Source organism: Geotrypetes seraphini, chromosome 13, assembly GCF_902459505.1.
Source record: "Geotrypetes seraphini chromosome 13, aGeoSer1.1, whole genome shotgun sequence".
NCBI classification, from domain to species: Eukaryota; Metazoa; Chordata; class Amphibia; order Gymnophiona; family Dermophiidae; genus Geotrypetes; species Geotrypetes seraphini.
The window spans coordinates 52,530,584-52,546,382 of NC_047096.1; the positions used below are offsets into that span (position 1 = coordinate 52,530,584).

A 15,799-nucleotide genomic window follows, 5' to 3' on the forward strand; every position below is an offset into this window, starting at 1 on the left:
TAAGACGTACTGAAATTTCCACCCAATTGTGGGTGGGAAAAAGTGCATCTTATGAAGCGAAAAATACGATAATTAAGCTAGTCACCGATATGCATCATTGAAGTGAAAAGTATTGTTCTGATTTAAAAGGCTCTAGGTATGGTTGAAGATGCAGGGATGTTGCCATTATAGTTTATGGTTTTCTTATTTGTATCCCGCCTTTCCCAAAGCGGGTCTCAACAAATACATTCACAATCAATGGCAAACAAATACAGACAGTAAAACTAGGGGCTCCTTTTACTAAGGTGCGCTAGAGTTTTTAGCGCACGCACGAAATTACCGCACATTACACCATGCGATATGCTTCTAGAATAACGCCAGCTCAATGCTGGCGTTAAGGTCTAGCGCGCACTATTCTGCGCGTTAAGGCCCTAACGCATCTTAGTAAAAGGAGCCCTAATTTTAGCAACCAGCGCTCTTTCTTCTGTTTTTTCACAGTACTCAAATTTTAGTTTATTTTTAAGCAGATGCAGAATTACACTTTAATTGACTTGGTCTGCGGTTTCACCTTAGTTGCCGTTTTCCTGTTCCTTCTCTTTTCCCTTCAGCTTTTGCATCCTCTGCATCTGACTCATTCTCATTTGGTATCTCTCACGTTCACTTTCGACCACACGGACGGTTTAGCTCCCACCTGCTGCGATGGCACCACTCAGGAAGGTACATAACATCAAAGTCTTCAAAATCCCAGATGATGCAGAGTGGGCAGCTTTACTGCTCAGCTTCACTTTACCATTATATGAGGTTCCCTGTCTGCACAAAAAACCGAACCTACCTCTCACAATACTGTCTACATAGGACCAGAAACTCCAGAGCAGGAGACCAGCGCTCTTTCATGTAATATAAAAAAAACCATAATTCAGAATCCATACTTCATTTTGCAAAGAAGGCGTTTCAACAGTTTTTTAAAATGTTGTAAATTGCTCTGCTGATGTTTAGATAACGGAAGCCAGGCATGAAAAAATATTGTCATAGGAAACCTATAGCTTCAACTCTTTAACAGTTAGAATATATAATTCCGCACGATCAACGGAACGCAACTCTCGAGGTGGCACAGGTGGTAAAATGCTCTCCATCAAGCACTTTGGTGCAAAATTACGAACACAGAGCTAGACCAATGGCAGCACCTTATAACAAATCCTGTATTTCAATTTAAGCCAATATAGCGTAACATACCAATCGGACACATGTTCTCGCCTCCCCAAGCGGAACAACGTCCTGACGATCCTTTCCTGACATCATGTTTGTTTATGCTTATTTCAATGTAAAATTCCGCTTAAGCTAGCAACAGATCCAAGCGGAGTACAATCGAAAATTGCGGCAGCACTGTTCGCTACCACCAGAACCCCAGATGGCCAATTAAGGTATAGGAGCCAGCTCTGTGGGTGCCGAGCACCCCTCCAATATTGATCAAGTTCCTTCATTGTGTCTGGAGAGAAGTAGTTTGTATTACTACTAATACTGCTTTTACTATTTATTATCAAGCGCTACTGATTGCATGCAATGCTATACAATAAACACTGAAGAGACGGTCCTTGCTTGAAAGAGCTTACAATCTAAATATGACGGACAAAGGCGTATACACGTTACTTAAGTAAGAAAATATAAGGGACTGGAGGTAGGGTGTATTGTGTCTGGCACCCCCAATCATTTTCAAATGTTGTTACTATAACTGAAGAGGCACTAGTTGTTAATCATTCCACATCTCTGTTACGCAGAGGGATTCGATGTCTCTTTTTCTCTAGTAATTCATGACAAGCACTGCTATGGGTCCCAAGGCCACAGAGACTCAACTGTGTCAAAGCTTCATGAGCAATGAATGCCCAGAGCAAGTTATCGATTTTTAGACTGCATGTGAGCATATTTTTCTGGTATCCAAATAATGACCATATATCAAAGTAACCATTTTCATCAGTGACCTGCATTCAAAAAGGATCTTGATGTATCTTCTAACTACATCATATTAGGAACGGGCAGGCAGTCTTCATGTCTAAATAATAATAATAAAAAACAACACGCTAACATCAGAAATAGAAAATATTTTTAACTAGTATACTTGATTTTTACAAAGGAAGGTAGGGCTCAGAGACATGGAGGGAAAAGGGGAACAAATTCCCCAAAAAACCTCACCACCCAATCATTGCAGTACTTTCCAATTCACAACATATGGTATCTTTTAGTGTACTGTAATGAAATAAAGTTGAAAAAACTTATCGTTGGTTTGGCTGCAAACAGTAAGGAGAAGTTTTTCTTTAAAGCCTGTTTTGTAAAGCTCTTGAGAGACTGACACCCTGTATGTGAGATTTTTTGTCTTATTAATCTTTTCCATTTGGCTTCCTGATGAAGATTTGAAACGTGGCACGTCGAGGCCAAAGAATCATAACCAAAGATAAGTTTTTTCAACTTTATTTCATTATGGTACACTAAAAGATACCATCTTTTGTAAATTGGAAAGTGCTGCAATGATTGGGTGTTGAGGTTTTTGGGGGAATTTGTTCCCCTTTTTCCTCCATGTCTCTGAGCACTACCTTCCTTTGTAAAAATCAAGTATACTAGTTAAAAATATTTTCTATTTCTGATGTTAGTGTGATGTTTTTTATTATTTTGATTTATTTCATGCTTCCTCATTAGAAGGAGTGTATATATTTTTCCTACATTTATGTTTTTGACTTAGTTCCTCTTTTACAAAGCTGCACTAAGCGTTTTAGTTCGGATTTAGTGCATGCTGAATCAACACATGCACTAACCACTAATCGTCCATAGGATAACATACACGCGTTAGCCTTTAGCATGCGATAATATTTAGCGTGTGCTACAAAGTTTAGCGCACCTTTGTAAAAGAGGGGTTTAGTCTCCATGTCTATACAACTATTACATTTATTGCTACTTGATTTACCACTTTAGCTAACAAGTAAGACACAGTGGATTACAAATAAAACCAATCACATCATTAGGAAAGGAACACCGGTAATCAGTGACGTAGTTAGGGGGGTGGGGAGGAGGGCGGTTCACCCTGGGTTCGTCTTAGTGAGGGCGCAGGCACCTGTCCTCTCTGCCCTCCTCCCCCCCCTCCGCTGCCGTGTGTCTTTCCTACCCCCATACCTCTGTAACGATCCTGACGTGAGCAGCAACTCCCAGCTTGCTGTTATGCCAGCATCGGCTCTACCTCTGACATCACTTCCTGGACCCATGCCTAGGAACTGACATCAGAGGAAGAGCTGATGCTAGCGTGGCAGCAGATTGGGGGGTTGCTGCTCGCGCCAGAAATGTTACAGAGGTACAGGGAAGGGAAGCAGCACGTGTGCAGCAGGAGGGGGCAGGGAAGGAATGTGTGGAGGTAGGGGCAGAGAAGAGGGAGGGGCGCCACCACCCTGAACACCTCACGCTATGCCACTGCCAGTAATCATAGGATAGAGCCATTCACACAACAAATCTAAGGCCCTCTTTTACTAAGCTGCAGTAGAGGTTTTAACCGCGGCCCGGAGTGCTAAATGCTCTGACATTCATAAGAATTCCATGAGCGTCAGAGCAGTGTTGGAGCATTTAGTGCTCTGGGATGCAGTAGAAACCTCTACCATGGCTTAGTAAAAAGGGGGGGGGGGGTTCAAATGAAATATTATCAAATAAACATTAACCAATTTATAGATATTTTCTTGTCTAAGGAGCTCACAATTAAAAGCAAAAATGACAAAAAGCTGCTGTTGGACTTGAATTGGCAACCTTTGTATCTCTATGGGGGCTGCTTTAACAAGCTACTCTTTCAATTAGACCTCTGTAAGGCCATTTTATAACATAGGCATCAGAACAGGGGAGGCCACAGGGGCCATAGCCTGCCCAAAAATTGGCAATCAGAAGTATGGTTCTCCCGACTCCCCTATAAATTGAAGGCGTTTTTGAATAAGAAGGTCTTTAAATTCACTTGAAATCGATCTAGCGTGGACTCCTCCCGGAAGTGGGTTGTGAGCAGGGTAATTGGACACAAGCGCACTTTTAAGCAGCAGTAATTAAGCTGCTAGCTTTCGCTCTAGGTGTGTAAAAAGTACATGGAAAATGACACATGACGCAAGTTTTATTATAATAATTATTTCTGTTTATTAATTGCCTTAATGATCCTCAAAAGATTGGTTGTGTCATCTGGGAGGTCTTTACAGCTGCCAAACGCTGGCTTTCTGACAAAGATTTCAACTGGATAATTCGTCGCTCCCCAATATGTAACTTTTGTCCTGCATGACATCATTACTTGTCAGCCAATCCATTAACAGAGGCTGTCCTTAAGTTTGAACAAAGAACTTCCTTTTAACATGAAATAAAAGTTTCAGAAATCATATTTTTGTTTACATTCATTTCTGAATATACATAACCATTTTATAACATAGCCAAAGAAAACTTTAAATCTAAACCAACTTATTTGTTTCAAGAGAGCCTGCATTTGCCTTCAATTGTTCAGATGTTGAAAAGTTCATGTCCCTGTTAGCACAGAAAAAAAGGAGGGGCTGTTCCCCCCTGCTCTGAAAAACTGGTTCAGTGTTTCTGACTCTAACTATTCCCAGATGTTGCCTCCCAGGCTCCTTTTAAGTTTCAAATATATAAAATATTGGAAATTAAGTACACACCATTCTTTCACATAGCTTTCATAGCATCCATCATTCATTTGGGGCCCCATTCACATACAACACAATATATTACATTCATACTTAATACATGTTATATCTCAGTTTGGAATATGGAGTCTAATATGCTCTTCCTAACCGGCCTAAGCACATCTGTTATCAATTTGCCCATGAAGCTCAAGGCGGGAAATGAACAAAGACAAAGAGAAAATCACTAACACAAATTGGAGTCACTACCTCAAGATGGAGTTCTTAATATCTTTCTATGTATCATGTATATCCTGATTTCCTCTACGATTTGGCTTAATAGCGAAGTACATAAAAAGAATATTATTATGCTTTTCCTTAATATTAATCTATAGTGTGTTTTTCTGGCCTTGGCTACATCCATATTCAGATTTTTAATCACCAACTTTTCATACGCTTCTATTGGGCTTGGCCTTAACTAACACATATGCTTTTATCTAACTAGAGTTACCCAGAACCATGCGAAAAGCAGGCATTTTTGTAGAAAAAACTCCACAAAATACTCCACAAACACATCTTATTCATTATCCACTCCATAGCGCCCCCTTGAGTGCCACTTCAGTTGGCATAGAGTTCCATAATTGGGGGAGCAGTTACTGAAGAGTTCTGGAGGGGGTATAAGGGATGAGTAATCTATCGATAAATTCTAGAGTGTGATAAATTCTGCATACCCCTTACACATTTATACACCAGCACTTATGCTAGGTCCATAGCTAGTGTAATTGCAGGTGCCTAAATGTTAGGCATGCCAACACCATGGTAGTATTCTATAATGAAACCGGTTCCTTTATAGGGAGAAGTTATCAACATGGGCTGCTGTTACGACATGGTCCGCCCAATATTCAGTACTATTTGGCCAGGTATACGGTTACCAGACGTCCGGATTTCCCCGGACATATCTTCCTTTTGAGGACATGTCCGGGGGCTCCAGACGGCTTTTCAAAACCCGGAACTTTGTCCATATCCAGGCACTGGCACTGAATATCCAGATAAGTGGATATTTAGCGCTTAAGCAGATAAGTTAAACCAGACAGTGTTTTATGCAGTCCAGTGTTGTCCAGTTAACTTATCCGATTAAGTGCTGAATAATGACATTTAACCAGATAAGTATTGATTTCATTCCGGCTCTGCTCCCGGACCACCCTCAACATAGCTGGTTTCAGCATTATCCAGTTAAATGCCACTGAATATTCCGAAATAGCCCTGTACAGGTGCTTTAACTGAGGTTTAAGTATCTACCTCAATGTAACTAACAACATTCTTGTTGATTTAGCTCACACCTTGTCAATAGTGACTCAAGGACAGCTGATGGACTGATCGTTGTCAAAAAATCTCGTAAAAGTCCAAAACTTTATCAAGAAAACTCACAAGAAAGAGGGTATGTGTACTTATTTATTTTTTGTTTCTCATTCTTTTTAGAACTTGGCCTTCCAAAAAGAGGATGTTGTCTGGTCCTAGGGATTATGACCAGGGACAAACACAAAAGAATGACTGAAGGTAAGTGAGAGCCCATGATTTCTATTCATTCACAACAATAACTAATAATAATAATAAAGCTATCACTGAGTACCTTGCAATAGAATGTGAATGAAGGCATCAGTCAATTGGGTGTAATTTCTAACTTGTGAAATACCTAATAAAGGCCTTTGGTGCAATTTTAGATGTTAGAAAAATGACAAACTATTGACTGTAAAGGGTGAAAGATTAAAAATGATATAAGGAACTGGGCAATGAATTAAAAGTTGCAGAGGTAGGAATGAGAGGTGGCTGAAGCCACACACCTCTTCCGCAGCAGATGGCAAATTCTGGTAACATCTGCTATCATAGAACACGGTGAGGAGCAGATCAGCAGCTCCCACACCTGTCATCTTGAACAGGAAGATGGTTGAAGGATGTGAATGAGAAAAATCAGAGGATTCAGATAGGAAAGAAATGTAACTGAATGAGTCTTTGAGAAGAATAATGGACTGCAAAAGTGAGGAGACCATGGAATTCAATGAAAGATATGGATAGTTGAAAAGAAGTGAGGGTGAGAGGAACAGAATGGAGGATAATAAGCATAACAAAATGTAAGAGGCAGATGCTGTGTCAGATAGAGGGGGAAAGGACTACAAGAAGCCACCTCTGGCCTCCCTCAATACCTGGAGCCAAAGAAATAAACAGGGGGGAGGGAAACTATTGGAGCACAGGGGAAATGGGAAAAGATGTTACTCTTGGTCTTGTGTCCCCCTTCATAGTGGAGAAAAGAGCAAGAAAGGAGAAAGAATGGGTGCAAAGGGAACCAAGGTGAAGAATGAAGGAAATGGAGAATAAAGTGAGTGAATGGACAAGAAGGGAGATGATAGAAAAAAGGGAAAAGAAGTGGTCACTGAAATTCTAATTCTATAAGCCTAAAATGTGATAGGACGGAGAGAGAAAGGAAGGATGTTCAAGGAATAAGAAAGAAGGAAAGGAAAAGGGTGATGTGCAAAAGGAGGAAAAACACAGGAGTACGATGGGAGGAGAAAAGTTGTGTAAGATACTGAGATAATAAATAGAAATATATAGAAATATATTTTTTAGCAGATGGAGAAGAAATCCTGTAGAAAAGGGACTAGAGTAAGACGAGTTCCAGTTTACCAGCAAGAGAAAATGTCACATCTGTGGAGAAACATCTAAGGTGGAAGAAAGGCCAAGGAGAAGAGAGACAAGAGAGTGTAACCAGGAAGCAAATAACATTTCAGGAAGGGACCAGCAGGATTACAGTTTCCATGAAAGAAGAGGGCAGAGCTGGACAAGTTTCCCAGCGAGATGGTAATAAGGCCAACAATTTGCAGAGCTCTCAAAGAGGAAGGATATGAAGAAAAAGCAATAATTATAGGATTCGCCTTACCAGCTGAAGTAGTTTGAAATGACACATTAGTTGCAGATACCTTCTTACTGTGGAAGAGGAAAGGCCTTCATAAAAGGTCATTTACCTGCTGCTGTGGGATTAGCAGCAACAGGAAATGACCCTTTAAGAAGGCCTTTCCTGTTGCTGTAGCACAGGGAAGCAACCCAGTGGGAGATCCTGAAAACCTGGCTGGCTAGATGTACCCCGAGAACTTGGTTGAAAACCTCTCCTATAGACTATTTCCCTGGGTTCACAAAGGCCCCTTATCTAGGCAAGATAATTGTTATGTATAGTTAAGTTCTGATGTTGCCATTTCCCTCCCCTAAAGTATAATCCACTACACCATCTACTTGACTATATTTCTAATAACCACAGTAATCACAAATGGAATTTGACACCCACTACCACCACTCGCAACCAGTTACACAAGATTAATGTAAAACTATAAACTGAGAGACCTCAACCAGTGCCAGAACTGTGATGGTGTTTACAGTGCCCAAAGTGCTATGGATAGCTCCCCACTGGAATCTATACTGAAGTCTGATACTTGTTTCAGTAGGTTATTGACTGGGTTTCCAATGCTAATAACTTCCAGTCAGTAACTACCAACCAAAGTCAAATTTGAACTAGAAGCCTACAGGTGTATCGCTCTGCCTGTCCCCTACGCCGCTGACTTCTAGGGGCTCTGTATCCCTGTGCTTATTCCTCCAGTTCATCCAGTGCTAATAACAAAGGCTTTTATCCTCACACTCATCCCTCTGAGCCACTCAGTGCTAGTGGAAACAGGCTTTGTACTTCCATGTCTATCCCTTGAGTCCCTCTTAGGCCACAGCATAGGTGTCGGAATGGGGGAGGCCACAGGGGCCATGGCCTCCCCCCAAGTTGGCACTGCCCCAGCCCCCCTCCCCCCTGTCAGGCTGTTCACCCATGGAATCGGGTTTATGAATGAGCACTGCCCCAGCCCCAGCCCCAGCCCCCTTCCCTCCCAAATCATCAGGCTCTGTCTTCTCTCACGGAAAAGCGTTTCTTCTGCCGCTGAGCTGCAAAAAGCAGGAACGCGTTTTGGCACACCTGCTCGGCGCTGAGCGGCTTCTTGATTGGCTCCCACTAATTCTCATGATAAATCATGGGAGCCAATCAAGAAGGCCTTCAGCACCAAGCAGATGCACCAAAGTGTGCTCCTTCTCTTTGCAGCTCAGCGTTAGAAGAAACGCTTTTCCGCGAGTGAAGACAGAACCTGACAGGGGTTGGGAGGGAAGGAGGCTGGGGCAGTACTCGTTGAGAAACCCAATTCTGCAGGTGAAGAGCCTGATAGGGGAGGGAGGGAAAGGGGCTGGGTGCAGTGATTGACAGAGAGGGGGGGAGAGGGAAGGGGGCTGGGTGTAGTGCCTGGCAAGGGGGGAGTGGAGGGAAGGGGCTGGGTGCAGTGCCTGACAGGGGGGGAAGGGATGGAAGGGGGCTGGGTGCAGAGCCTGACAGGGAAAGGCTGAGTGGGTAGGTAGGTAGGTAAGCTGAGGGGGTAGGGAATTGGGAAGGCATGGAGGACAGATGCTCAGGGGGTTGGGAAGACAGATACTGCACATACTGGGAGAGGGTTGTGAAGGACAAATGCAGGGGAGGGGCAGGGAGGTAGGAAAGGAGGAAAAGAAAGATGATGCACAGGTAAAGTAGTGGGAAGGGAGAGAAAGAAATGCTGCCAGTGGGGGAAGGAAAAGGAATGGAGAGTTGTTGGACATAGGTGTGTGGCGTGAGAGGGAAATAAATAATGTATATGGGGAAAGGAAGAGAGAGAGAGAATTATTGGATGTGATAATGGTGGAGAGGAGGGAGGGAAAATATTACACTGGGAGAGAGGAGAGATGACCCAAAGAAGGAAAGATGTCAGACCAGTAGAATGGGAAGGAGAGAGAGATACCATACCACAGAATGGAAGGGAAGGAGGGGAGAGAGAGAGAGAGATGCCAGACTGCAATAAAGAGAAGAGAGAGATGTTAGACCTTGGGAAGAGGAAGGGAAGGAGAGAAAGATGCCAGACCATGGAGAGAGATTCCAGGCTATGAGAAGGAGAGGAGAAAGATGCCAGACCATATGAAGGGGGCAGAGGGAAGACAGAGGTGTCTGACCATGGGAGAGGGATGAGATGGTTCATAGGGATGGAGGGGAAGGGGAGGTAGAGGGAGGAGATGGTGCACAGTAATGGGTGCAGCAGGGAAGAGATAAGAAGAAATGCTTCTTATGGATAGATGGGAGTAGAGGAGAAGAAAGAAGGAGGAGATAGTACACATGGAGAGATGGGAAGGGAAGGCATGGAAAAGTAGATTTTGAGAAGAAAGCAGAAAAATGGAAGAAAGTTGAATGTTAAAAGTTAATTGTAAAGACGGATGTATGGCAGAAAGTGAAGGAGAGAAAAACAGCAAATGGATAAGGTGCCCTGGATACACAGTTAAGAGCACAGACAAAAGGAAATGCAGCCAAAGAAAGACAAAGATGGTTTGAAAACCAAAACCAACAGGCAACAAAGGTAGGGGAAATGATTTTATTTTCAATTTAGTGATTGAATTGTGAGAAATTACATCTGCTGTCTATATGTAGTACTGTTCAGGAAGAAATGCATTTGTTTCTATTTCTCTGGGGGTTGTACTGTACTTTTAGTTTCTGGTCCTGCATTTGCATAGGGGTTATCTATGTCCTGCATGTGTGACCAAGGCCAGGTGTTCTGGTAGGAATGAATGTTGAGAAACATACAGTGTGTTTTCCATAGTTTAATTTTGTGGTTAACCATTATGTATTGTTAATAAGATTATATTGTGTGTATATATGAAAAATGAATGGAAAAAAATGGTATTATAATTAGTACTATTATAGGGGCGGGGTCTGGGGCAGAGCTTGCGGGGCCCCCCAAAAAAAAAGCATTCCGCTGCCTATGGGCCACAGGTTAAATTGCAGTTCAAAAGGAATAAAGGGAAACATTCTTCCAGTATGAGAATTTTATTTCAATTGTATAATTACAGTACCTTGTATGCAATACCTAGAGCAGCCTTAACCGCAGCATATTAATTCCTCAAATTGAAAGACCGGCCGTGGTTAGTTTCTGAAATCAGAATAAAACAGGTTTTAACCACAGGCTATGCAGAGAACCTCTGCAGCTTCTACAGAACAACTTGAAAAATGGTCACATCATTTCTATTCCCACCCTCCGAGCAGTGAAATTAGTTGGATATCTTTAATGGAGGTAAGAGTTAATTGTTCTAAAGAGAGGGTAATGGTTGTTTCAGAGCTTGGAGAAATATTAAAAGCCCTATTTGTGACTGAGAGCTTCATTTGCTCTGCTTACAGGTAGTTAATAGGAAGGCTGTCACTAGGGGGGAAACATTTTCATTTCTTTCCTCTTTTAATTTAGTATCCTTATTCCCCCTGTTTTCAGATCAGAAAGAGGTAAAAAAGGAGGGAAGGACTAAGAGAGATTAGTAACAAGGAATGCAGAGAAAGGGAGAGACAGAAAAGAACCAACATGGGCAAAGACAGAGATAGAATTTTAAAAAGGTGGCAATATTTAGCCACTGCCAAGCAGCAGTTAGCATTTCTTTAAACACTGACTGCTGCCAGCTGAATTAGGCCTGGGTACTCAGTGCCAGTCTCTATCTGGGAACTGTCTCTGAGGTTGTGGCAGCCATTTTCTTAAGGCAGCCGCAAGGGGCAGGAGTGAGAGGGCTTCTGTAAGGGGCAGGAGTGAGCAGCCTGCTTGGAGTTACCCTAGTACTGCAGATAACTAGCCAGTTAATTTAGAAGGTCTTTTGCTGTCCTAAGTTAACTGAGTAGCAATCCAGGTACTGCCCCTGAATATCACTAGAGCTTGCCGAACTCCTGGCTCCACCCAGATTCCCTTGACCATGTGGCACTAACCAGATAGGGGAAGATTCTCAGAACTTTAATGTGGTAGCTAAACTGATTCCATAAGAGTTTCAAGTTTAAGTTTCATATTTAATTAATTTTAATATACCGGCCATCGACATGAACCTGGTCAGTTTACAATGGTAAAAATAAAAGGTTAAAATAAATTTTTGTAGGGAGGGAATATGAACATTAAATAGACAAATTATAAATATGAACATGAGCTAAAGGGGGAGGGGAAAGTTAATAATTGTATCATTCAAAACAAATTAATAAAAGGGAAGAGGGGGGAGGATAAAACACCAGGAATAGGGATCGCTTCTTAAAAGCGATTTGTGTTTATTTTGCAGACTGTTGGAAAGGAAATATTTAGACGCTATGGTATGCGTCTTGGAATAAGAATGTTTTTAGTTTAGTCTTGAATTTGTCGATTGAATTTTCGAGGCGGAGTTGAGGTGGCGTTGAGGTGGCATGGCGTTCCATAAAGTTGGAGCTACAACGGAAAAGTTAGTTTTTCTAGTGTAGTAGAATTCTTTGATGAAAGGTATGGTCAGATTCTGATCAGCCGATCTAAGGGTCCAGGGAGGGCAAAATGGGAGACGTGAAAGTTTGATTTTAAAGACCAGCATTAAAGTTTTATAGGTGATGCGGTGGGTGATGGGTAGCCAGTGAGCTTCTCGCAGAAGAGGAGTAACATGATCATATTTCCCAACCTTATAGATAAGTTTGATTGCCGTATTTTGAATGAGCTGCAGACAACGTAATTCTTTTTGAGTAATTCCATTGTATAGGGAGCTGCAGAAATCTAAATGAGAAATGATCAGTGAGTGAATGAGGGTTTGTGATAGCATCAGTTTCAAGAACTGTGGTTAAAGAATGAATGAGCCGAAGTTTGTGGAAACAGATTTTTACGATGGAGCTTATCTGGTCATGGAAGGTTAAATCTTTGTCTAGAGTAACTCCAAGCAATTTTATTTTTGATTCCATTTTTACCGGGCAAGATTTAATAAAGATTTGTCCATTTATCATATCATTGTTCCTGATTGGGAAAAGTATACCACAGGATTTATTGATGTTGAGGGAAAGTTTATTTATGCGGAGCCAGTCCATTATAACTTCCTGGGTCACTGACCCAACCTCTTGTAATGTAATCTGACCTTGAACTGAATAGGTAAAAGTGGAATAGAAAACCTGATTAACATAGCATAACATTATCTTAAATATGATTGCATTGTGATCACTATTGCCAAGTGGTTCTGCCACCATTATTAATCCTTGCACCAAACTCTGCATTCCACTGAGAACTAGTAATAAAGCTAAAACTGTCTTCCCCCCAAAAAAAAATTTTCATGAAGCAGTCATCAGTTGTTCCCTATAAAAGTCTTTCATTTTATGTCTCTCTGTCACTGTCTCTCTCTCTCTCTCTGGGTGGTGAATGATGAAACCTTATTTTATCAAATGCCAAAGCAAAATCTAAGCTTCTAGCCTGCACAAAGCAATGTGAAGAAAAGGAAAAAAAAAAATCCATTCAGTTATAATTTAAGCAGTTGAACTACTGGTCAATTGAAGAGGTTACTGTAACCGGCTAGTACTTAATAGCTTCTAAGAGAGAATCTTCAGCCCTTAAGATAGGCAGATAAGACACAGTTAGATGTTTTGTATTAAGTGAATTTTGTGCTTCTTAAAAGGTTCAAGATTGACAGCCATGAAATATCACATATTCTATTAAATTTCCACATTAGCAGCAGTGCAAGCTTCTTCCACACACATACTTTAGAAAAGGTACACATTCACTAATTAAATGCCATATGTATGCAAAAAACCCTATTGCAATTAATAAGCGTGACTCTGTGAGGCAGCAAAAAAAGGAACTAAATAGCTTTTGAAGTCCAGCTGTGTATATTGAGTTTAATGTTATTAGGCCATGCCATTGAATTTCACTCTTTTGTTATCAAGTCATTTCCTACATAAAATTGTTATCTAAATATAGAGTTGGGAGCAGGTTCTAGGGCAGACATGGGCATCTCCGGTCCTCGAGGGCAGGAATCCAATTGGGTTTTCAGGATTTCCCCAATGAATATGCATGAGATCTATTTGCATGTACTGCTTTCAATGCATATTCATTGGGGAAATCCTGAAAACCCGATTGAATTCCGGCCCTCGAGGACCGGAGTTGCCCACCCCGGGTGCACGCTCCAAGGAGGTGCACAGCCGGCCGGGTCCGGAACCTTCCGCGCTGCTCTAAACGGCACCTCAGCGCGGCTGCCGACTCTGCTCTTGAATAAGTACGGCAGGAAGTGCAGGAAGGTCCCGCGACCACTGCGTCTACCGCCTCTGCTCCGGAAGAGGTAAGTGATGTCAGAGGGGGTGGACCGGCAACCGCAGTCATCACAGGACCTTGCTGCAACTCCCTGCATCTGCTAGCCCACCCCCTCCGACGTCACTTACCTATTCCGGAACAGAGGCAGCAGATGTAGTCATCACAGGACCTAGCTGATTTGGATGGAGAGAGAAAGGAGCATAGCAGGGTGGTATGGAATGGAGAGAAAGGGGGCAGATGCTGATGGAATTGGTGTGCAGGGAAAGGAGAAAGAGACATAAGGGGGAAGGATACTGCATGAAATTGGGTTGGAGGGAAAGAAAGGGGATAGATGCTGATGGAAGTGGGGGGGAAGGGAGAGGAGAGAGTGAAATGCCAGACCATGGGGGTATGGGAGAGGGAAGGAGAGAAGAGAGATGCCAGACCATTGGAGGAGGGAAAGGAAGAAGATGGATGCCAGACCAATGGGGGTGAAGGGAGAGATGAAAGGGGGAGGCATAAAGTTTCTTGAAGGGGAATAGAAGGAGAGAAGATGCCATATAGAAGGGGAAGAGAGAGGGTAGACAGTGGATGAAAGGAAGAGAGTTACAAGAAGATGAGGAAAGCAGAAACCAGAGAAGACAAGGTAGAAAAAAAAATTATATTTATTTATTTATTTTTGCTTTATGGTACATGCATCGCTGTTTCTGTGGTGTAGCACTGTATGCAGAGTCCAACTTCTTGGTGCTTCAGTTTAACCTTTGTCTACGTGTTTTTATTCTATTTCCCCAGTTACAAAACTGTAGAGCGTTTTTTAACTTTGGCATCTGAGCTGTTACCACCATGGCTAAAAACCACACTACAGTTTTGTAAAAGGGGGAGGGGTTAGTTTGTGATTACATATACCATACTAGGTGAAAGTGTTTTCTGTGTTCTGTGTGTTCGAAAAGACATGGTTTTCTGTTAGGATTGACTGTGTAGGATTAATCTGTACTAGTCTGGCTTGTTTAGTTTTACAATGGGTGTATTGATGTTGTACTGCTCACTGCAGTATGTAAGATGCTGCTTTTTCCTAAGTACACTCTTGTGCAACATGTGGATTGTTACTAAAAATCATGTTTTTCATACAGATGGGGGGTGTCAAAAAATGATGGGCCCGGGTGTCACATATGCTAGGTACGCCACTGGGCCAGACCAGTCGGTGTCCCAGATTTGTTTAGTGAATCGCATCCCTGCCTACTTTGCATGCCATTTCCCCTCATTTTCATGCACGGTTCAGAATCGGATTGGCACAGAGGTTAGTGGAGGAAAATCGGGTTGCAAACCGATCGGTTTGCTTAGTGAATCTAGCCCTAGGTTTCCAGTTGCATTCCAATGTGAGAGAATCGTATTTCAAGGTATAAAAGATAGAGATGCACATCTAGGAGACTGCATTATGATCAGTGAAGTAGAAAGGAGGGGGCAGTTCGCCCCGGGCGCCATCTTGGTGGAGATGCCGGCATCCGCCCTCCTCTCCGCCTCTCCTTGCCACTCCTTCCCTTGCCACGCACGCACCTTCACGTCCCTCCCCAACCTACTTCTAGTTCTTCGCTGGCGCGAGCAGCAACTCCAATCAGCTCCCACGCCTAGGAAGTGACGTCAAGAGGGAGAGCTGACGCAGGCAGCAAGTTTGTGATGCTGCTTGCAGCCAGGAAAGTTAAAAAGGTACCTCTCACCCTCACTATGCCACTGGTTATGACACCATTTTAAGTGGCAGAAGTAAGTTGCTGAGTTCTGACTAGGCCTCTGAGGGAAAAAGGGACCAATAAGGAATTATTGAAAATCCAAGTTTTCTTACAGAATTTACGCAAGTGACATGAGAAGCTAGACTGAGATATTCCTTGCAGTTGGTCTGTAGGTGGGTGCTTTCCTCCAACTTTCTCCAAAGTGATGACTCTTCTGTAGCTTCACCTGCAGATATTTGATATACCTATGTTTGGGAGTTGTACAATTTTTCTGGGTGGGGGTGGGAGTTTCTATCTGTGGGGTTGGGGTGTTGCTTTTGATCGTGGAGGACATCAGAGT

The 15,799-nt window shown here is 42.5% G+C and overlaps 1 protein-coding gene across 5 annotated transcripts in view; it reads left to right on the forward strand.

Annotated features, from left to right (window-relative positions):
- Window positions 1-15,799, forward strand: part of KIRREL3 (kirre like nephrin family adhesion molecule 3) — a 1,600,598-nt gene that overhangs the window by 959,772 nt on the left and 625,027 nt on the right. For all 5 annotated transcript variants that reach the window (XM_033917922.1, XM_033917923.1, XM_033917927.1 and 2 more), the window contains exon 2: window positions 6,093-6,170. In XM_033917922.1, the coding sequence (XP_033773813.1) occupies window positions 6,093-6,170 (78 nt within the window). The remainder of the gene's footprint in view (window positions 1-6,092; window positions 6,171-15,799) is intronic.